At 43.8% G+C, this 21,923-nt stretch overlaps 1 protein-coding gene across 1 annotated transcript in view; it reads left to right on the top strand.

The window, feature by feature from the left end:
• Positions 1–21,923, top strand: part of LOC130119267 (zinc finger CCCH domain-containing protein 7B-like) — a 51,274-nt gene that overhangs the window by 4,575 nt on the left and 24,776 nt on the right. Inside the window, exons 7-16 of the mRNA XM_056287719.1 lie at positions 2,053–2,116; positions 6,265–6,330; positions 6,546–6,712; positions 10,848–11,550; positions 15,606–15,667; positions 15,758–15,851; positions 16,193–16,354; positions 16,818–17,032; positions 20,487–20,587; positions 20,716–20,897. Of these exons, the coding sequence (XP_056143694.1) occupies positions 2,053–2,116; positions 6,265–6,330; positions 6,546–6,712; positions 10,848–11,550; positions 15,606–15,667; positions 15,758–15,851; positions 16,193–16,354; positions 16,818–17,032; positions 20,487–20,587; positions 20,716–20,897 (1,816 nt within the window). The remainder of the gene's footprint in view (positions 1–2,052; positions 2,117–6,264; positions 6,331–6,545; positions 6,713–10,847; positions 11,551–15,605; positions 15,668–15,757; positions 15,852–16,192; positions 16,355–16,817; positions 17,033–20,486; positions 20,588–20,715; positions 20,898–21,923) is intronic.

Here is a 21,923-nt window from a genome sequence, read left to right as displayed (position 1 = left end):
CGTCCTCCGATACATGTGGAGTCACCAGCCACTTCTTTTCACCTGACGGTGAGGAGTTTCACCAGGGGGACGTAGCGTGAGGGAGGCTCATGCTATTACCCCCAGATCCCCCTCACCCCTGAACAGTGGCCCCGACCGACAAGAGGGAGGTGCTAGTGCAGTGACCAGGACACATACCCGCGCCTGACCAAGCTGGTGGTAACACGGGGATTCGAACCGGCGTTCCCCGTGTTGGTAGGCAACGGAATGGACAGCTGCGTTACCTGGACATCATATAGTCTGCAATCTAACAAATATACGTGTAAAATATAAATATACCTAGTTTAAAAAATGTAATATGTAATATAGGTATATACGCTGAGCAATGACAAACAGACAGAAGAGCAAAACAATCAGAGAATTTTGTCTGATAAAATAAATATGCCTGTCCTGATTTCTTTTGATGGTGTTGTATTTTCAGCAGTGTGTTTACAGTAGGACAGGGGGTCATGGCGCCCTGACCACGTTTCTGCCATTCTGTCCATTCCTCCGTGCTCAGGCACGCCTTCCTTTCAGCCTCCCCAAGGCTGAACAGCTGAAATACAGAGAATGCAAAAATCAGTGTCGTCACTGTCAAGAGATTTTTGTTTCACTCCTCATCTAATGTCAGAGTGGAATTAAATAATTGCCACGACAATTTACCTGTATGGATTAATACTTTGCAGTATTGATCTACTACTACTACTGCTACTACTACTATTCTGCTGTCTTGATAACCCATAAAAAAGGCTTGTTTGACAGTTTTTAAGATGAGTGTTTTTTGTGTCACTGCTCTCATCTGTCCCTGAGGCACCATGCAGTCTGATGATGTGTGCCATCATAAAGATGCCGAAAAACTCCACTGCTTTCACTGTTCAGTGTTGAAGGGGCAAATTTTGTGAGCTGAACTCAGCCTCCGTAGACAAGATGGTGGCAAGTGACTCCGCAGGCTGCAAGTATGAGTTAGACTAATAGTGTGCTGTTGCTCAACAAAATGGTGTTTAAAAAAAAAAGAAGCAGCTGATGTAATGACTTGCATTCAAGTCATTACATCAGCGCTTCAGATCTTAGTTGTCGTGTGTGGAGCCGACGTGACGTTAGTGCATTTATACGAGTCATCCGAGGGAGTGGTCAAAATGGTTGGAATGGTGGCATTTATGAAATGGTCAATGATGAGGGAACTTTGCTTGAAAACTGACAGATTGATATCTTCATTGCATGAGCTCTTTATTTACAATCATCTGCATGAACCATTAGTTAATATGATAATCCATCTTCCTAGCTGCATTTTTACCATTTGTTGACTGCAGAGTCCCTCCTTGCCTCCAGTTAGTTGACCATTTTGCCCTGTTCCTTTTTGTTACGGAGTTATCAGCTTGACGTTTTATCATTGTCTTGTGTTTTGGAGTTTGGTAAAGGGAAATCAGTGCAGGTGTCAGGTGTTGGAAATGAGAAAAAGATTTCACGTCCGGGTAGCGTGGCGGTCTATGCCTACCAACACGGGGATCGCCGGTTCGAATCCCTGCGTTACCTCCGGATTGGTCGGGCGTCCCTACAGACACAATTGGCCGTGTCTGCGGGTGGGAAGCCGGATGTGGGTACATATCCTGGTCACTGCACTAGCACCCCCTCTCGTCAGTCAGGGCGCTTGTTCAGGGGGGAGGGGGAACTGGGGGGAATAGTGTGATCATCCCATGCGCTACATCACCCTGGCAAAACTCCTCACTGTAAGGGGAAAAGAAGCGGCTGGCGACTCCACATGCATCGGAGGAGACGTGGTAGTGTACAGCCCTCCCTGGATCGGCAGAGGGGGTGGAGCAGCGACAAGGACGGCTCGGAAGAGTGGGGTAATTGGCCAAGTACAACTGGGGAGAAAAAAGGAGGGGGGAGTTCACCGAGTTACTCTGGATGAAGGTTATACATGATAAAAAAAAAGCCCATGGCCAAAGAAGGCCAAACTACTTGGGCTTAAGTTATGCAGACTATTGTGCTTTATTATTCATAATGATGAATTGGATTTCCTGTTTTTCCCAGGTGGAGACCATCACTGCTGGTGCTGTCAGAAATGAAAATATGGGTCCTCAAGCTGCACAGGCAAGTAACAAAACCTTGTTGCTGGTCACCATCATAGACTTAAAGAAATTCTTTTGCGAGTAACCCATAACCAAGAAGCAGCAATTTTTACCAAAAAATGAGTGATGCTGAATTATATGTAGTGAAAAACATCAGATGGGTGAATTACACAATGTTGATCCCTGGGGGAGGAAGACACAATATGCACACTTTTCTTTCTCAGATATTTGTGCTCAGCTTTTCCTCATCTCTGGATTTTTATGCAGAAATATTGAGAGATGAGAGCCATAGCTCATATATACTATTTAAAAAAAAATATATATTTAAAGGTGCTATATACTAGATTTTGGACATTAACATCGTAGCAAACTGTATGCTATTTAAAGAGATAGTGGAGTAATGGCGTCCTGAGAAGAGATAGAAGTCACACTCCTTCTGTGTGTGTTGTAATCTGAGTTTCTCTGTTCTTTGTTTTGGAAGCCGGTCTGGCCGGGCATGAATGCTAGTGCATGTGAGCAGGATAGCTAGCAAGCTGATAATTATGTTACAGGGATTTAAATCACTCAGCAGATTGGAGAAATAGTTCCTTACAAAGCTGAATACGTTACTAATGTTAATAAAATACCTCTATACTGTAAAAGTCAATATTCCAAGTGAACCGACTGAAATAACAGCCAAAAACGTGAAGGGAGGGGGGGAGAAACGCGAAGGGAGGGGGGAGGTTTGGTATGGTTTGGTCTGAGATGCTGGTGATGAATATCATATATAGCACCTTTAATATTAGTAACGCTGCATGTTCAGGAAGTAACCAGTAATAAGCTAAAATTTTCCTTTTTGTGATGGCTATGATCCTTTTGTTTATTTGTTTATTTATTTGAAAATGTATTTTCTGTGCTGAAACTGCAACGTATTTCCCATCCAGTCATTGGACATTTTAACCATCCTACAACTAGTCTAGTGGTTTTCAATCAGGTTCTCAGGTTACCACCAGTACTGTCCAGACTCAACAAGATGGCGCCGCAGATGGCAGCCTCGGTTCTGCGCTCTCTAGTACTTTTTATGTATTTGTTTAGTTTCCAGCTCTCACTCTCTGATCACATTCAGCAGGGAAGAACTTTTAAACCTCCGACTATCCGCTGGTCCAACTTTTTTACTGTTTAACATTGAACAAGAAAGATTTACCAAGCTTTTAGTTGGAGGAGCAGCAGCTCTGTATAAGCTTCACCGGTGTGTTTGTTAAAACTGTGCCAGTGGGGATTTCGAAATGCGTTCCCATCAATCCACCTGGTGAATGTCTGCTCTCTGGCCAACACGATGGATGAACTGCTGCGCCTCAACAGAACAAACATGGGCTTTTCCAGATCTGCTGCCGTGTGCCTCACTGAAACCTGGCTTGGTGAGCATATTCCGGGCAGCTTACTCAATCCGCCACACTTAAACTCCTCCGAGCGGACCATTTAAACTGAGATCATGGGGAAAAAACGGGGAGGTGGAATCTGCTTCTGTATAATCAAAGGTTGGTGTAAAGATGTCACAGTGTTGAAGAAATTGTGCAGTTCATTTTCATTGGCTATAAACTATTTTACTCACCCTGGAGTTTTCAGCATTTATTCTGGCAGGTGTCTATATTCCACCCCAGGCCTGTGTTAAAGAGGCGTTAAAACACCTGGCTGACCAGATAATAAACATGAAGCACAAACATCCAGATTCCTTTCTAATTATCCTTAGGGATTTTAACAGAGCAAACCCCAGCCACGAACTGCCAAAATACAGACAGCACGTTAAGTGTCCTACCAAGGACAAAAACACACTGGATCATTGCTACACAATATTAAAGGACACCTATTGCTCTGTCCCCTGTGCAGCCTATGGGACTCTCTGATCACTGTCTGGTTCATCTCCCAACCTTCGGGCAGAAATTAAAATCTGTAAAGCCTGTGGTTAAAACTTTGATCAGATGGACCAACGAGTCAAAACTGGAGCTTCCAGTCTGCACTGATTGGAATGTTTTTGAGGCTGCGTCTACAGACCTGGACAAACTTACTGACACTGTGACATCTTACATCAGCTTTTGTGAGGACGTGTGTGTGGCCACCAAAACTTTGTGCACCTTCAATAACAATAAGCCCTGGTTCACAACAAAACTCAGGCAGCTTCGTCAGGCCAGGGAAGAGGCCTATAGAAGTGTAGATAGGATCCTGTGCAATCAAGTCAAAAACACATTGACAAAGGAAATCAGAGGAGCCAAAAGGAGCTACACTGAAAAGCTGAAATACAGGTTATACGATCATGCATCTGTGTGGGGAGGCCTGCAGGACATCACCAACTACAGGAGATGATCCCCCCACACTGCAGAGAACCATCAACTGGCTGACGACCTGAACATGTTTTAGTGCAGGTTTGATAAGCCCACTGTCACACCCCTCACCCTCTCTGGCCACATCATACAACCAACTGTACCTCCTGCCAGCCCCTCACCCCTCCCCGCTGACCCCCCCCCCACCCACCTGCACTCAGGATCTATGAAGAAGCTGTGTGTCAACTCTTCCAGAGACAGAAGATCAGGAAGGCACCAGGCCCAGACAGCATGTTTCCCTCCTGCTTGAAAGTCTATGCTTGCCAGCTGGCCCCCATCTTCACACTGATCTTCAACAGATCACTGGAGCTGTATGAAGTCCCCCCCTGCTTCAAAAGCTCCACCATCATCCCAGTCCCCAAGAAACCCTGTATCTCAGGATTAAATTCTATCCAAGAAAGTTGAATCAGTTCATCTGGATACAGCCTTTATTGATAGATACATTTCATCACTCATCTAAGTGACCTCTACAGTTTAAACTGACTGCAGCTGTCTCCATCCTTATAAACAATACAGCTGCATAACGACCGAAACCAACAATTGGTTTCATGTGCAAATAGGCATGACCATTAACTAGAGTTTGAATGGCCATGTGTACTATTCAGAGAGGATTTGGGAATGTTTGCAATCACAGCATTGTAAGAGGATTTGGGAATGTTTGCAATCACAGCATTGTAAGATGGCGACAGATGTACTCTTAGCCTAGCCTAGCCCCCCCCCCCCCCCCCGGTTCAGGGATGGTCATTCCCTCTTCAGATAGAAGGCCTCTTTGACTCACCATTCAAACCAGTGTTCTTCCCTATCAAGGATGTGCACATCCTCATCCTTGAAAGAGTGTCCACTGGCCTGTAGATGGGTGTAGACTGCAGAGTCCTGGCCTGACACAGTAGCTCTCCTGTGTTGTGCCATCCTCTTGATAGGAATCTAGTTAATGGTCACGCCTATTTGCGTATGAAACTGATGGTTGGTTTCGGTTGTTATGCAACTGCATTGTTTATAAGGGTGGGGATACCTGCAGTCAGTTTAGACTGCAGAGGTCACTTAGATGAGTGATGAAACGTTTCTGTCAATAAACGTTGTGACCAAATGAACTGATTCAACTTTCTTTGATTTTCTTACCTGGATTACTGAGCATTCATAAAGACATTAAGTATATTATTCTATCAAAGAAAGTTCAATCAGTTCATCAGGACTGCAGATGAACGTAGAGGGCTGGCCCCGCCCCTCAGCTCGCACATACAACAGGCTCTGAGAGAGATCTCTCTTCTGGATTGGGGGTAGCAAAAATGCATCAGATGTCTTCATCTTGTTACAAATTAGAAACGGAGTTGGTGAGCTAAAAGGTGCAAGATAATGTTTATATAGCCTGAATGAATAGGAAATTTATTTTCTTAATTTCTCCAATACCGATAGCAGAACCATTAATGTCAGAACTTATCAATAATAGATTTTGGTACACACCACTAGCACCTGAGGACCTGATTGAGAACCACTGACCTAGTCACTTCATAAAAGCTGCCCAAATTTGGTTTGTCTTTAAGGTTAAAAGTTGGTGTTTGTAAGAAGGAATCAGTTTCAGTAGTACTAAAAGGCTGCTCTGTCAATTAATCAGTTTCAGTAGTACTAAAAGGCTGCTCTGTCAATTACTTGGTCACTTTTCATTCCAAGAGAACAGTAAGAGAGCACAAATGATTTTCAGTTTTTGCCAAATGTCTTGTCAAATATCGATGGCAAAGTGTATTGGCAAAACTCTGTAATCTTTTTCTCATTGTCATCTAAAGTTGCTCCAAATTTGTGCTCTCGTCCATTCCAGGCAGGCACTTCTCAAAGCCATGGTGATTTTCGAAGCCAGGGCTTGTATCCCATCGGTGGAATTGCACCAGGTTGGAACTTGTTAAGTTTAAATCTCCATTTTATTACATTACACACTGGCAACAACAGTTTAATATTTTATCACAGCTTTTGTTTTTTTACTCTCCCGAGCAATGTCTCAGCGTTTTAATGACTCAGAATTGAGCAGAAGTTTTTTTCTTCTCTAATTCAGTTGACTTTCCCAGCATGCCTCAAGCCTCCATACCAGTCAATCTCAATTCCACAGTTTTGCCGTACAGTGCACCTGGCCCCTCCGCAATGCTTTCGAGCCAGCTGCCAGAAAAGCCCAGGGTGACCCCCTCGGACTTGGAAACTCTTGAGGACAACGAGTTGATGGGAGACGACCTAGACAGCCTGCTAGACTGCTTCCCTAGTGAGCTAGAGCCAGCGAAGGTGAGGTGTGTGTGTGTGTGGCTGTTTGTGAGGGTGCTGGGCGCTACAACCATGACCTCCACAGTTCTGCTGAGAACAAGTGCAGACTCAGAAAGGAGCGAGTTACCAGAATGGCCCAAACCACTTGTTCACACCCTTGCCCACATTGCCCCAAAATATGCAGCTCCAGGATCGGCTTCTACGCCCGCCTGAAGACCCACAAGCACCTAGAAGGAGGCTGATCATACTCGACCCCGTGTGACCACCAATGATTGTGTGTGTGTGTGTTTTGTTGAGCTATATTTGTGAGGACCAATATGAGTTTTTAACCATAAGAGTGAGGACGTTTTGACCAGTTGTCACTTCTTCAAGAGTGTCTCCATCTGGCCACCTAATCATCCCCCTGTGTAATTGGCTCAATGATTCCTCACTCTCCACCTCAAGCTGATGTGTTGTGAGCGTTTTGGCGCAAAATGGCTGCCGTGCATCACCCAAGTGGGTGCTACACATTGGTGGTGGTTGAAGTGAGTTTTCCCCCCTCCACTGTGAAGCACTTTTGGTGTCAAGATAAAGAGCTACTATATAAATGTAATCTATTACTATTTTAGGGTTAGGATTTGGGTACAGGGTTAAGGTTAGAATGAGGACTAGGGTTAAGGTTAAGGCATGTAAAGTTGATGGTTAAAGGTAGAATGAGTAGGATTTTCCTAAAAATCAACGTATCGTTAGACCGATGGTGGTGAGCTTTAGTGAATTGTGTTCAAGTGAAAAATCAACGTATATACTCATGCAAAATAATCCCTCTCAGTCATCCCTTATGACCCATGTCGTGGCAATTCCACTCTGACATTAAATGAGGAGCGCGGCAAAAATCTCTTGCAGTGTTGTCACACTTTAATATATGTTCATGAACAGAAGCATCCAAGTCTAGAGGCTTGAATGTGCGCCGATCAGTACAGTACAGTCTCTTATAGGGCAGTTGTCTGTTCTCCCCCTCCTTATCTCATGTTTGGGAACACTATTCCAAACATAATTTCAGCAATCAATCCAACAAGAAATGTTACCTTGTAACTATCAATTCCACCCCGCATTTCCCCTTGTGGGCTAGTCCAGCCCCCCTCACTTGCGCGTCACATGACCTTATCAGCATTACTGAAAATACTTCAGTTATGCTGGGCTAGAATCGAGAATCGAGACAGACGCATAAGACCAAATAAGTAAGTTCCCAATTGCAATGGCTACAAAGAAACGCAAAGTTGACACCGAAAATAGACTGTTTAATGAAGATTGGACGGATCAACTTTGCTTCATTCTACCTGAACATAACAATGCTAAGCCAACTTGCTTGATCTGTTCGCAAACGGTAGCGGTCAGCAAAGTTGCTAACATCAAACGCCATTTCGAAACAAAACACAGCAGCTTCAATGAAAGATTTCCACCGAAATCAGATACCAGAAAGCAGAAAATAGCTAACTTAAACTCTGCGTATGTTCACTCTGTTAAAGTTATTCATAAAACGGCTACTGCTCAAGAAAATGCTACCGCAGCATCTCTCCGTGTATCATGGCGTCTCGCAAAGAGCAAAAAACCTTACTCAGACGCAGCGCTTTTGAAGACTTGTGCTGTGGATATGCTGGAGGAAGTGCTCAGTCACGACGAAAAAACAAAAAAATCTGTGACAGAGTTAATCAAACAATTCCCGCTGTCTGATAATAGTGCAACAAGAAGGATAGAAGTTTTAGCCAAGGATTGCGTCTCATCCCTTCTTGCCGATCTCAAAAAGGCAGATTCCATGTCACTAGCCGTCGACGAGTCCTGTGATGGAACTGACATTGAACAGCTTTCTGTTTTTGTGCGTTTTTTTGACGAGAAGTCTTTTCGAGAGGAGTTGCTATGTTTGATCCCATTACATGGGCACACTACAGGTGAAATTATTTTTACAGAACTAACCCAGTCTTTTGAAAAGAATGATTTGGACATGAGCAAAGTTATAGGAATTGTAACAGACGGAGCTCCGGCCATGATTGGTTCTCAAAAGGGTCTGGTAAGCAGGCTTGCTGCCATTAACCCAGCGCTCCTGTCATTCCACTGTATCATTCACAAGTCCATTTTGTGTGCAAAATTGTGTGGGACGATGAAAGAAACCATGGATACTGTGATGCGGCTCGTAAACTTTATTCGCGAGAACTCCAGTCTGCAACACAGACTTTTCAGGGCTCTACTGGAGGAACGGTCAGCGGCACACAAGGACTTGCTGTTGCACAATGATGTACGTTGGCTAAGCAAGGGCCGGGTACTCGAGAGAGTGTGCGAACTGCAAGACGAAATACTCGTCTTTTTAGGCAGCCTGAAAAGCCAGAAGGCACAAACATTTCTTGACGTTTTGAATGACAGCAGTGCTATGGTAAATGTGCATTTTCTGTGCGATGTCACATCCCACCTCAACCAGCTCAATTTGCAAATGCAGGGCAGGAATCACACTGTTGCTGACCTGTACGAGGCCGTTGAAGCTTTCCGCCTCAAACTGAACATTTTTGAGAGAGATCTGCATGCTCCACTTTCCTCGCCTCCAGCAGCACTGCGAGAAGAACCACACACAGGCTGCGCCACAGATGCATGCATTCATGACGCGACTGGTCGAGAATTTCAAGGAACACTTTGACAATTTCAGACTCTCAAGCGAAATCCTGATGTTTCTCCGCCAACCCTTTGCTGTGAAACCAGACGGACGGTGGACTACCGAGGCTAAAAGGCTGCTTCCATCGCTGCAGGAAGCATCTCTCCAGGTAGAAGTCGTGGAACTTTCAAATTCGGATTTAATGAAAGAACAGCATAAGAATGTCAAACCTGCCGAATTCTGGATCAGTGTGCCCGAAAAATTCAGATTCGCAAGAGCCATTGCATTGTTCTTGCTCACATTGTTTCCATCCACTTACATCTGCGAATCATCATTTTCAATGATGAATATGATCAAAAGCCAAGAAAGAAATCGGCTGACCAACGAACATCTTGACCAGTGCCTTCGCATAGCAACAACGGAGTACGAGCCCAACTTCAGGACCATGGCCGCTTCCCGACACTGTCATTTCTCCCACTGAGCGGTGAGTCTACAGTAGTGGACAAAAGTTTAATCCGGAGGGCAAATTCTCATGGACTCAATCGGTTATAAGTTTAGGCCAGTGATATTATGTTTTTTTCAGACAATAACTTTATAAAACGTTTATTAAAAGCTTATGTTTATAACATTTCTTCGTTGTTAGTTTCTTTTCATTAAATATAATAAACATTGGAATCTTACGAATCATCGTTCTATTGAAAACCTACAAATTCGGCACCCGGACTAAACTTTTGGCCACTACTGTATGTGAAATAATTAATTTCTTAGTAAAAGTAAGACTAGTAATATATCGAAAAATCTCTGTTTAAATTATAATACCTGCAACGTATCGACACCAAAACAAACTAACGAACAACATGCTGCTGGAGGTTGAGTGGCCCGTGGTTTTAAAAGTGGCCCTAAAAGTGGCCCGCTATGAAAAGTAATTGGGGACCCCTGGTGTACGGGATGTTTCTGGGCGTTAACCTTTGGGCAGCGGGGCTCTTTAAAAACCTAACGACCAGGTTCCAGATTGAGATCGTAAGCACACATCCAAGAGAAAGCTACAACAGTGGCGGACACAGCACCGAAAAGATGCAAATATAGCCAAGCAGACAAAGCTAATTTCAAAACGAGTATGAATTTGGGGTTGGCTTTCACCTGGTAGCAAGCACAAAAGGAGAAGATGGGAATGAAGAGAGACGCGGAGTTGGCCCGTACACTGTGATGTGTACAGGTCAATGGTCAGGGGGTGTGCGCTTCTCGTGTCGTTGAGCCGGAGAGGAGGGGCCAACTTTGAATGTTGGGTTTACAAACTGCAGCTGACAAATCCTACTCGTTCTACCTTTAAGGTTAGGTTTTGGGGAATGATTAGTTCGTGAGGGTCCTCACAAATATAGAAAACCGTACATATGTGTGAGAGAGTATTCATGTTATTGTGGACTGATGGATTGCAATGTGTTATTGACGTCACAGTTTCTTTTTTCATTCTCCCCTTTATCCACTTTTTAAAAAAATCTCAATCCCTCCTCATTCTGTCCCTCTCTCATTGCCTTCCAGACCCAAACCCAGGCAGCCTTCCTCGACCCCCCAACTTATGACCTAACCCAGAAATCTGCTTGTGTTCCCACTGTGACCCCTGTCCTGCCTGCCCCTACGCTCCAGCTTCCCCCAGCTTTCTTCAGTTCGGCTGTCAGCCAGCTCAACTGTCTGGACACCTTCTCAGCTGTGGGTGGCGGGGACACCCCCAAGGCATTGGTGCTAGATACTCTAGACACCATCTCAACCACTGATGGCCTGGATGCCTTGGACAGTTTTTCGTCCGACCCCACAGGTGGCGCTGGCAGCGATGTACCAAACCTCGGGCTGAGCGCTGCGCTGAACACTGCAGCTCTTGATAGCCTCGATTCACTGGACGACCTTCTCAGTTCACCTTCTCATGTCGATGCCAGGAAAGACACGGATGAACCCAAAGCAAAGCAAGATGCAGAGGGACAGTGCCAGGATGAAACCCTGGACGAAAGTCTGGATGCGTCTCTTGATTATTTAGATACTCTGGATAGCATCTCTGGCCTGGAAGATCATAGCACAGATTTTCCTAAAATAGGTGACAACACACTAAACCCACTTGACTCGCTCGACTCCCTTGACACCCTGGATTCTTTACCCATCTTAGGAAGGGACCAGGCAGCCCTGCCAACAGTCATTGTCGGTGGAGGAGGCCTGGACTCGCTGTCTGATTTCAGCCTACCTGGTGATTACAGTTAAGTGCAGATTTGTATTTAAAAGTATGTTCCTACTAAGCCGGTGAGATTTGAAAACGCTGTTTTCATGGTGAAAACAGGTCGAAAGTTTTCTGTCTACACTGGCATTTTCTGATTGTTTTCTGTCCACATTGAAACAAAACAATAAAAGAAATGGTGAGTCGGGGCGTCCAGGTGGCGTGGCGGTCTATTCCGTTGCCTACCAATACAGGGATCGGCGGTTCGAATCCCTGTACCTCCGGCTTGGTCAGGCGTCCTTACAGATACGATTGGCCGTGTCTGTAGGTGGGAAGCCAGATGTGGGTATGTGTCCTGGTTGTTGCTCTAGCGCCTCCTGTGGTCGGTCAGGGCACCTGTTTGGGGGGAGGGGGAACTGGGGAGAATAGCGTGATCCTTCCATGCGCTACGTGGCGAAACTCCTCACTGTCGGGTGAAAAGAAGCGGCTGGTGACTCCACATGTATCAGAGGAGACGTGGTAGTCTACCGCCCTCCCTGGATCGGCAGAGGGGGTGAGGCAGAGATCGGGACGGCTCAGAAGAGTGGGGTAATTGGCCAAGTACAATTGGGGAGGAAAAGGGGGGGGGGTCCAAAAAAAAAAGAAATGGTGAAGTCTCTTTCATTGGGCATGTGTATGCAACTTGAGCCAGCAGCTTTACCTCAGTTCACATGACAATCATACATCAGTGCAGGCTTGGGCGATTGGTGATTGACTGAGTCCAGTCAGCGGTTGGTTTTTATTGGGCAATTTTGTTTGGGTGATTTTTGGCTTTTTATTTTGCTAATTTAATAGTCTGCCTCCTCGAGAATTCAACTTGGTAAACAGTTAACCTGTAAAGCGCAATTCAAAGTATACAGGAATAGGAACTGGCAGTTGGAATTGGGCCATATGCACTTTTTGTTGCACTTATTTCCGATGAGTCTTTCACAAAACAGGGCGGTGACTAAATGACAATTGAGCCGTCTTTAGTGGTTGCTGTCCAGTGATAAGCAACATCAATTCATACATCATATTTGAGAACTAGAACAAAAACTGCATGTGCAGTTGTGCAGCCTGGTCATTTAATAGCATAGTTACATCTTATTCTCACCTGTTAGTTCATGTGGAGGCTGCAAGCGGAGGCATCCATCTCTGATGTCATCGACCTTTTTTGCCAAATCGTGTTGGACAGCTGTTCAGCCTGTCTTCACAGCTTATTGCTTAGCAAAGATCTCAGAGTGATTTACTTTGTTTAACTGAAGAGTGGCCTATAGGCTGTGATGTTTCAGTAAAATAAGATTTTCACATTAACGCTCCTTTGCAAAGATGGCAAATTACCTCATTTAGGTTCTTCGACTTGCCGGCTGCATCCGGTTTAAAACCAAAATAATCCCGAATAGGGAATTTTGTATACTTTTGTATCCAGTAGGAAAATTTTAACATATCACTCAACCCCACATCAGTGTTTTAAAAAAAAAGCTCTGTTTTCGCTGTCTGTACTACAATGCAAGGGTGGCGTTTTCAAATTTATCTGCTTAGGAGAGCTTTTCTCAAAGAGCTCCGTTTCTCACTGGTTGAAAATGCTGGCATTGTTTAAAAACAAGGCCAAAACCGAGAGGGCAAAAAGAAAAAAAAGCCCTTTCAAACGTATGCATGTTATTGTGGATGTACTCGAAGTCATCGGCAGGGGAGCAGGCTAACTTTTATGTACACCTATAGTACGTAGCTTATGGATTTTGAGACGCCCCAGGCTGCCTATACTGTTAAACTGACTACGTATGTTTGTCGGAGCAGACTTTAACGGCCGGTCACCCACCAGAGTGGCCAATAGATCTGCAAACCAAAACAAACTATCATTTGGCTGGTTACTGGTAGTTATCCCTCACCCTTGGTTAATAATAATGGTTAATAATATGGTTATGGTTATAATATGGTTATATAAGGTCATAATATAATATGTTGTGGAATATGGCACAGGAATCAATACTTAAGAGAGTTGTCATAAGTCTGAGTTAAAGGATGTTGGTTTGCCAGGCTGGGATCACCAGGTACCTCCTGATTTGATATTTTAGGACCAGTTCTGCTGGTCCGATGGCAGTGAGCTTTCAATTAATTGTGTTGAAATGAATTGTGATTTTTTTTTTCCAAATATCACAATATTATAAATATTGCTATTCGATATTAATATTTTTCTACAGGTTTCGTGAAATGGCATAAGGAGCTGTTGTGGCAATTATTTAATTCCACTCCGACATTAAATGAGGTGCGAGACAAAAATCTCTTACAGTATTGTCACACGATTTGAATGTATGTTCAATGAACAGACGCACTCAAGCCCAGATGCTTGAATGCACGCCGTCATCTCAGAGCCCAAACATGCTTATTGTCACAGTCACAATGGCATGTACTCAGAGTTTCTCCCTCATCCTAGTCAGAAGAAGTAGCTGATCTTTATTGTTGGACTGTCATCCTAATACATATCAGAGCTTGCTCAGAGAGTTCATAGGTCAGGTCCCCCCTCGTCCTTACCTTCCAGGTCGTAATTCTCCAGGACCATTCCTCCAGACCTTGTTACACTCCAGTGAGCCGCCCACACATTCCTCTGCTATCAGCTAAGCCATCCATTCAGTATCTGAACCACACATGCTGCTCTCAGGGTCTCATGGTCTCAGGGTCGCGGGGCCAACAGTTAACGATGGGCCTTTATTTGTGCGCCTGGAGAAAGACGCCTTATAAGACTACTTTGTTCTGTTACACATGGACTTTTAGCATCTATCTAAGCAATGTAAAATAAAGTTAAACATGGTATAGGTCATGCATGGTGAAAGATTAAAAGTAAGCAAACGTCAAATATGACTTGCCCTCACAGGAGCACTGCAGTTTTCTATGGCTTGATGTATTTTTGAATGAAATTAAACTGTTGGGTAGCATTTTTGTGAATGGAGGGAGTTTGATTTGACTAACAGCCAGTTATGACCATGCATTTCTAGAGGAATATGGACATCAGGGTATTTTTTGGCTAGTAACGACAAAATGCACTCATTTTAAGCCTTGTGTTTCAAAAGCTCAACATACAAGTGTGCTTCCCCGAGTAAACATTTAAACGACTTGCATTCAGATATTCAGAGATGTAGAAATGATTACATCAAATTTCTTTACAGCATCTGCTCATTGTGCTACAGTGCTTAGATTCAGGGGCAAATGCTGCAATATTAAAATCATCACAAGTATTTTGCGCTGAATAGGTCCCCCCCCCCACCCCTATTGGTGTAACCCTCAGATGGGGTTGAGGGGGCAACCCCATCTGCGGGTTAAATACTAGTTGTCAGATTTTGAGCCCATTATCTTATCCCCCCCCCTTAATTTCCCCCCCTTTTTTCTCCCCAATTGTATCCGGCCAATTACCCCACTCTTCCGAGCCGTCCCAGTCGCTGCTCCACCCCCTCTGCCGATCCGGGGAGGGCTGCAGACTACCACATGCCTCCTCCAATACAAGTGGAGTCGCCAGCCGCTTCTTTTCACCTGACAGTGAGGAGTTTTGCCAGGGGGACATAACGTGTGGGAGGATCAAGCTATTCCCCCCAGTTCCCCCTTCCCCCCTGAACAGGCACCCCAACCGACCAGAAGAGGCACTAGTGCACTGACCAGGACACATACCCACACCTGGCTTCCCACCCGCAGACACAGCTAATTGTGTCTGTAGAGACACCCGACCAAGCCGGAGGTAACACGGTGATTCGAACCGCCGAGCCCCGTGTTGCTAGGCAACGGAATAGACCGCTATGCCACCTGGATGCCCCGGGCCCATTATCTTTTTGTAAAGAAATGACTGAATAGTCGAGGTCAATTTTATTTGTATGGCCCAATATCAAAAATTACAAATCTGCTTCAAGGGGCTTTACAGCAACACAACATCCTGTCCTCAGACCCTCGCATCGAATAAGGAACAACTCTCTAAAAAAAACCTTTAACAGGGAGAAAAAATAGGAAGAAACCTCAGGAGGAGCAACAGGGAGAGCAAGACAATACAGGCCTTTTGTTGCTTAATGTATTTTGTTTTCCTCTTTGCCTTTCAGGTTTCAACCCCCCTCACAGTGCCACCATCCCTGTTACACAGTCAGCCAAGTGTGGCCCCAAAGTAAGGCTTATTATCAGGCTTACATTATCGGTGCTTTCTGTTATTTTTGTCAACCTAAACCTAAGTCTGATCCCTGTCATGTCCACCCAGATGAAAAGCTGCAAAGGACCAAGTGCGCTGGCCAACCCCCTGTCTGCCACCCATGAATTCATGCAGGCGTGTTCTGCCTGTTACTCCCGTGAGGGTATGTTTTGTTTAAGCATTTGCTTTGTATGGAGCACACTGGAGTTTTTCCAGCTTCTCTTCCACCATTCCTACAACCTGCTCAGTGAACTTGACCACGGACACAGGGGGTTGTGGCTCCACATGCTTTAAGGGAAGAGATAGTTTACGGTCTGATTTTCCAAAACGGAGGTGAAAACAGGCCATTATAACAAACCCATTAGGTCAAATACAGATGAAAATGTATTGAGATGAAAATCTAGCATGGAATACCTTTGAAATGTTCTTTCTTTTAAAAGTGAAATGAAAAACATCTATTTTTCTAATTCTAACTTCATTTTTCTCCTTTAATCTCTTCTCCAGGGAAAGGGATTAATAGTTTTGTTCACAAGCCAGGTCTTGTCCATAACTGCAAGAAGGATGTACTGCTGTGCAGGAGAAAGACAGAATATAGTTTGGAGTGGACAAGGGTGCGACCAATTCCTGTCAGGAGCTCCTTCTATGGGCCGTTTGTCCTTTGCAGGGGTAAGGTTTTTAGCATCATCTGTTAAATTTGAGCTACCTGGATCAAGCCCTGTGAATCACATTCACTTTTTAATTTCACTATTCATGGGATTAATAATGGTTCCTAGGCAGTCTGAACATACGGGCATCAGGTGTTCTTGATGTGAATTTCTCCATTTTGGGAACACACGTACATGTGCAGGTAACGTGACTCATCACCATTGACTGATCAGAAACAAAGCTGAGATTCTCATTGGTCCAGATGATGTCACACATAACTCATAGAATTCAGGTTGATGCTAACTTGAATGAGAGTTGGTAGTATTAGGGCAGGTCTTTTGACAGACACTGTTAAACAGTATGCTACTGATTCTGTGCATCAGTGCTCCGTTTGTTAACATGTTTGTTAACATTCAATAGACAAAGTTTGAGGTTGTTGGTTTTTTTTTTCTTTTTTTTTTTTCATGTCCTTCCATTCGTCCAGAGCTGCTGAATTCAGGTGATTTATACCTGTGTAAGTATGGGGAGCAATGCACGTTCGCCTTCAACCAGCTTGAAATAGATGTTTGGACAGAAGAAAGGAAAGGAACACTGGATAGAAGCTTCCTGTTTGAGTCAGATTCTGTCGGACTAGATCCTGGGCTCAGTGTGGCACGCCTTCTGCAAGAACACAACAGTATATTCATGTTCCTCTGTCAGGTTAGTACATATGCATACACAGGTACATACACAACACACACAACACACAGCATGTTCCCAGAAATAAGACACATGTATAATATTTGTGTGTGGGTATATGTCTTCATACACTACATAGCCAAAAGCATGTGGACACCCTTTTTGATGAGTGGATTTGGCTGTTTCAGCCACATCTGATCTACTAGCAAGCCTTCCCAAAAGAGTGGAGGCTGTTATGGCCGCAAAGGGGGAGGGGGGAGCAACTCCATATTAATGCCAATGGTTTTGGAATGAGATGTTCAACAAGCACATATGGGTGTGATGTTCGGGTGTCCATGTAGTGTATGTATATGTATAAATGAGAATATGTTAATCTCCATCTCACAACAGTATGTAGTATACATTTTCTCTCTTTCCATCCCCATTTTTACACATTGTCTACTGTGAAGGCAATTTAATGATTATACAACCAGTGTCTTAAACTACCATATAATCATATATATATATGTATAGTATATATATACACTACCGTTCAAAAGTTTGGGGTCACCCAAACAATTTTGTGTTTTCCATGAAAAGTCACACTTATTCACCACCATATGTTGTGAAATGAATAGAAAATAGAGTCAAGACATTGACAAGGTTAGAAATAATGATTTGTATTTGAAATAAGATTTTTTTTACATCAAACTTTGCTTTCGTCAAAGAATCCTCCATTTGCAGCAATTACAGCATTGCAGACCTTTGGCATTCTAGCTGTTAATTTGTTGAGGTAATCTGGAGAAATTGCACCCCACGCTTCCAGAAGCAGCTCCCACAAGTTGGATTGGTTGGATGGGCACTTCTTGCGTACCATACGGTCAAGCTGCTCCCACAACAGCTCAATGGGGTTCAGATCTGGTGACTGCGCTGGCCACTCCATTACCGATAGAATACCAGCTGCCTGCTTCTGCTCTAAATAGTTCTTGCACAATTTGGGGGTGTGTTTAGGGTCATTGTCCTGTTGTAGGATGAAATTGGCTCCAATCAAGCGCTGTCCACTGGGTATGGCATGGCGTTGCAATATGGAGTGATAGCCTTCCTTATTCAGAATCCCTTTTACCCTGTACAAATCTCCCACCTTACCAGCACCAAAGCAACCCCAGACCATCACATTACCTCCACCATGCTTAACAGATGGCGTCAGGCATTCTTCCAGCATCTTTTCATTTGTTCTGCGTCTCACAAACGTTCTTCTTTGTGATCCAAACACCTCAAACTTGGATTCATCCGTCCACAACACTTTTTTCCAGTCTTCCTCTGTCCAATGTCTGTGTTCTTTTGCCCATCTTAATCTTTTTCTTTTATTGGTCAGTCTCAGATATGGCTTTTTCTTTGCCACTCTGCCCTGAAGCCCAGAATCCCGCAGCCGCCTCTTCACTGTAGATGTTGACACTGGTGTTTTGCGGGTACTATTTAATGAAGATGCCAGTTGGGGACCTGTGAGGCGTCTGTTTCTCAAACTAGAGACTCTAATGTACTTATCTTCTTGCTCAGTTGTGCAACGCGGCCTCCCACTTCTTTTTCTACTCTGGTTAGAGCCCGTTTGTGCTGTCCTCTGAAGGGAGTAGTACACACCGGTGTAGGAAATCTTCAATTTCTTAGCAATTTCTCGCATGGAATAGCCTTCATTTCTAAGAACAAGAATAGACTGTCGAGTTTCAGATGAAAGTTCTCTTTTTCTGGCCATTTTGAGCGTTTAATTGACCCCACAAATGTGATGCTCCAGAAACTCAATCTGCTCAAAGGAAGGTCAGTTTTGTAGCTTCTGTAACGAGCTAAACTGTTTTCAGATGTGTGAACATGATTGCACAAGGGTTTTCTAATCATCAATTAGCCTTCTGAGCCAATGAGCAAACACATTGTACCATTAGAACACTGGAGTGATAGTTGCTTGAAATGGGCCTCTATACACCTATGTAGATATTGCACCAAAAACCAGACATTTGCAGCTAGAATAGTCATTTACCACATTAGCAATGTATAGAGTGTATTTCTTTAAAGTTAAGACTAGTTTAAAGTTATCTTCATTGAAAAGTACAGTGCTTTTCCTTCAAAAATATGGACATTTCAATGTGACCCCAAACTTTTGAACGGTAGTGTATATATATAGAGAGAGAGAGAGAGAGAGAGTGCATTTTTTTCTTTCTTTCTGGAAACCATCAATGGTGTTGATAAAATTGCTCAACAAATGAGGAGCGGAATATTAAGATAGATGTAGGAAAAAGACTTTGATGCATTTCAGTACAAGTTTCTTTTGTGCGTCACCCATTCATGCCAATGTGATTGGCAGCTGAGTGCCTGACGCACGAAACAAGCTTGTACTGAAATGCATTCAAGTTTTTTCCTACATCTATCTTAATATATATATTTAACCAGGTAAAAGTCTCATTGAGATAAAAATCTATTTTTTAAGAGTAACCCAGCCAAGAGAGCAGCATAAACAGTGTTACAACAATAAACACAAACAATATAAACAGACAAATACAGCTGTCACACGCTGCAAATGAATGAGCACAATATCCAGTATGCAATACAAGGTCAAGGACAAAAAGCCTGTTATGATGCACAGACAATTCAAGAGAAAAATTTAGGAGCAATCACATCGACCAAGAATACTAGTTTCCTTAACCATGTAGGACCCATACTATATTTAACTTTAGTTTGTATTGCTTAGATAGATGCTGTAAATGTGCATAGGTAGCAAATTGTCATCAAGTGTCTTCTCCACGTGAACCGAGAGGCTTATTGTTGTCTTCTCCATTATTGACTGTTGGTTGATAAGCAGAGGAGGAACTAACAACCGCCCTATAGTCGCCCCTCGCGGGGAGCACACCTGCTTACAATAAGCATGATCATGGCTCAGCAGTCCTGCTAGAGCACGGTATAAAGGGGCGCTCTTAAGAGAGGGTGCACACTTGTGAGGTTGATTTCATGTGTGCCATGCTTGCAAGCATTATTAAAGTGTGTCAATACTTTTAAGAGATTTTTGTCTTGCTGCTCATTTATTTTGGGCAGCATGGTGGCCCAGTGGTTAACGCTGTTGCCTCACAGCAAGAAGGTCCTGGGTTTGAACCCCAGGCCGTCCCAGGTCCTTTCTGTGTGGAGTTTGCATGTTCTCCCCATGTCTGCGTGGGTTTCCTGCAGGTGCTCCGGTTTCCTCCCACCATCTAAAAGACATGCATGTTAGGGTTAATACTCCTGTCTGTACCCCTGAGCAAGGCAATGGAAAGAAGAACTGGAGTTGGTCCCCGGACGCTGCAGCTGCCCGCTGCTCCTATTCAATAGGATGGGTTAAATGCAGAGAACACATTTCATTGTAACCTGTACAATGACAAAATAAAGTGGCTTTCTTCTTATCGAAAATAACTGCCACGACATCTACCTCTCATCTCTTTTTTTCTGCCCCCCCTTCCCATAATCTTTCACTTCCCAGTTGTGCTATGACAATAAACCAAGGATCATCAGTAAGCAATCCCAAGAAAACCCCACCATGTGCTCCAACCCGTACACTCGCCACATGTTTGAAGCCAATAAGTGAGTAAAGTTCAAAATGAGCGTAAAATAAAATGAGCCTTCCTCCACCCTCAGTGTTTTCACTCCTACGCCATCTCGCTCCCGTCTCTCATACACCCCCTTGCGGATGCTCCCTCCGCGTCCCTCAGGTGCATGGTGTATATGGTGAAGACCAACACTGTGAACTACAGCAAGATCCGCCCGCTGGACATCAACTGCTACCTGAGTTTGTGCCGGCATGCCATCCGCTACGGCTGCCAAAGAGAGGACAGCTGCCACTTTGCCCACTCCATCATCGAGTACAAAACCTGGAAGCTGCAGCGAGACACGGGTAAGTCTGTCGGACACTGTTTCACACTGTAAATCATAATTGATGAGAGCCAGATTTTAGATTTTATTTGCACAAATTAAATCGCTAAACACCAAGTAAAGTGGGGGAAAAAGTGAAGATTGTATGGCGAAGATGGCAAAACTCGAGTCATAAGCTTTAAAGCACAAGACTATTTTTGATGAATGCTGACTTTGTGGTTTTCAGATGAATGCAACTGGAAATTAAGTCATACACACATGATAAGAAAATCATGTATGATGTAAAGGAAATACCATTTCAGTTTGAATTCATCTGAAAGAATGGCTTTATAATTACTAAATTTGTCTGAAATTATAAAAAATCATGTCTATAGCCAGAAGCAAATGTAAGGAGCCATTTTGCTAATCTGTAATGACATCGTGATGTTAAGCTCCATCGATGGAAATGGAAACCGGAAAGGTACATAATCTTTTCAAAATAACACGTCTTAAAAGGATGACTTTATTGTCAAGTCAAGTCAAGTAGGTTTTTATTTGTCCCCAGAGGGGCATTTGTTGTGTAGCAGCGGCAACATTCAAATACACAAACACTCCACAGAACACATAAGGCAAATAAATACAACATGTAGTTTAGGAGAACAAAGCCAACAAAAACCAATGCAGCAGTAAACTGTTTATCAAGGTGGAGCTGGTATTACCTCGTACTGTTGGAGTTTAGCAGTGAAATGGCTGAGGGAATGAAGGAGTGTTTGTATCTTCTTTTTTTTTTTACTACTGGGTATTTGAAGCGGGAACCAGAAGGCAAGGTCTGAGACTAGGTGCAGGGGGTGGGTGCTGTCAGACAGGATGGATTCTGCTTTCCGTCTGTTGTATAAATCAGAGAGACTTTTCTGTTGGGTGCCTGTGATACTACTGCAGACCTTGATCATCTGCGTTGGTGCATTTTTCTGTTTAAGGTTGAGAGAGGCATATCAACCGATAAAAGAAAAGTAATAACCGACTCAATAAAAGATCTGTAGAACAAAGTCGGCAGGGACCTGTCGACACA

Source organism: Lampris incognitus, chromosome 10 (assembly GCF_029633865.1).
Source record: "Lampris incognitus isolate fLamInc1 chromosome 10, fLamInc1.hap2, whole genome shotgun sequence".
Classification (NCBI taxonomy): domain Eukaryota; kingdom Metazoa; phylum Chordata; class Actinopteri; order Lampriformes; family Lampridae; genus Lampris; species Lampris incognitus.
The sequence above is the reverse complement of the archived record's forward strand: the minus strand, read 5'-3'. Positions and strand labels throughout refer to the sequence as shown.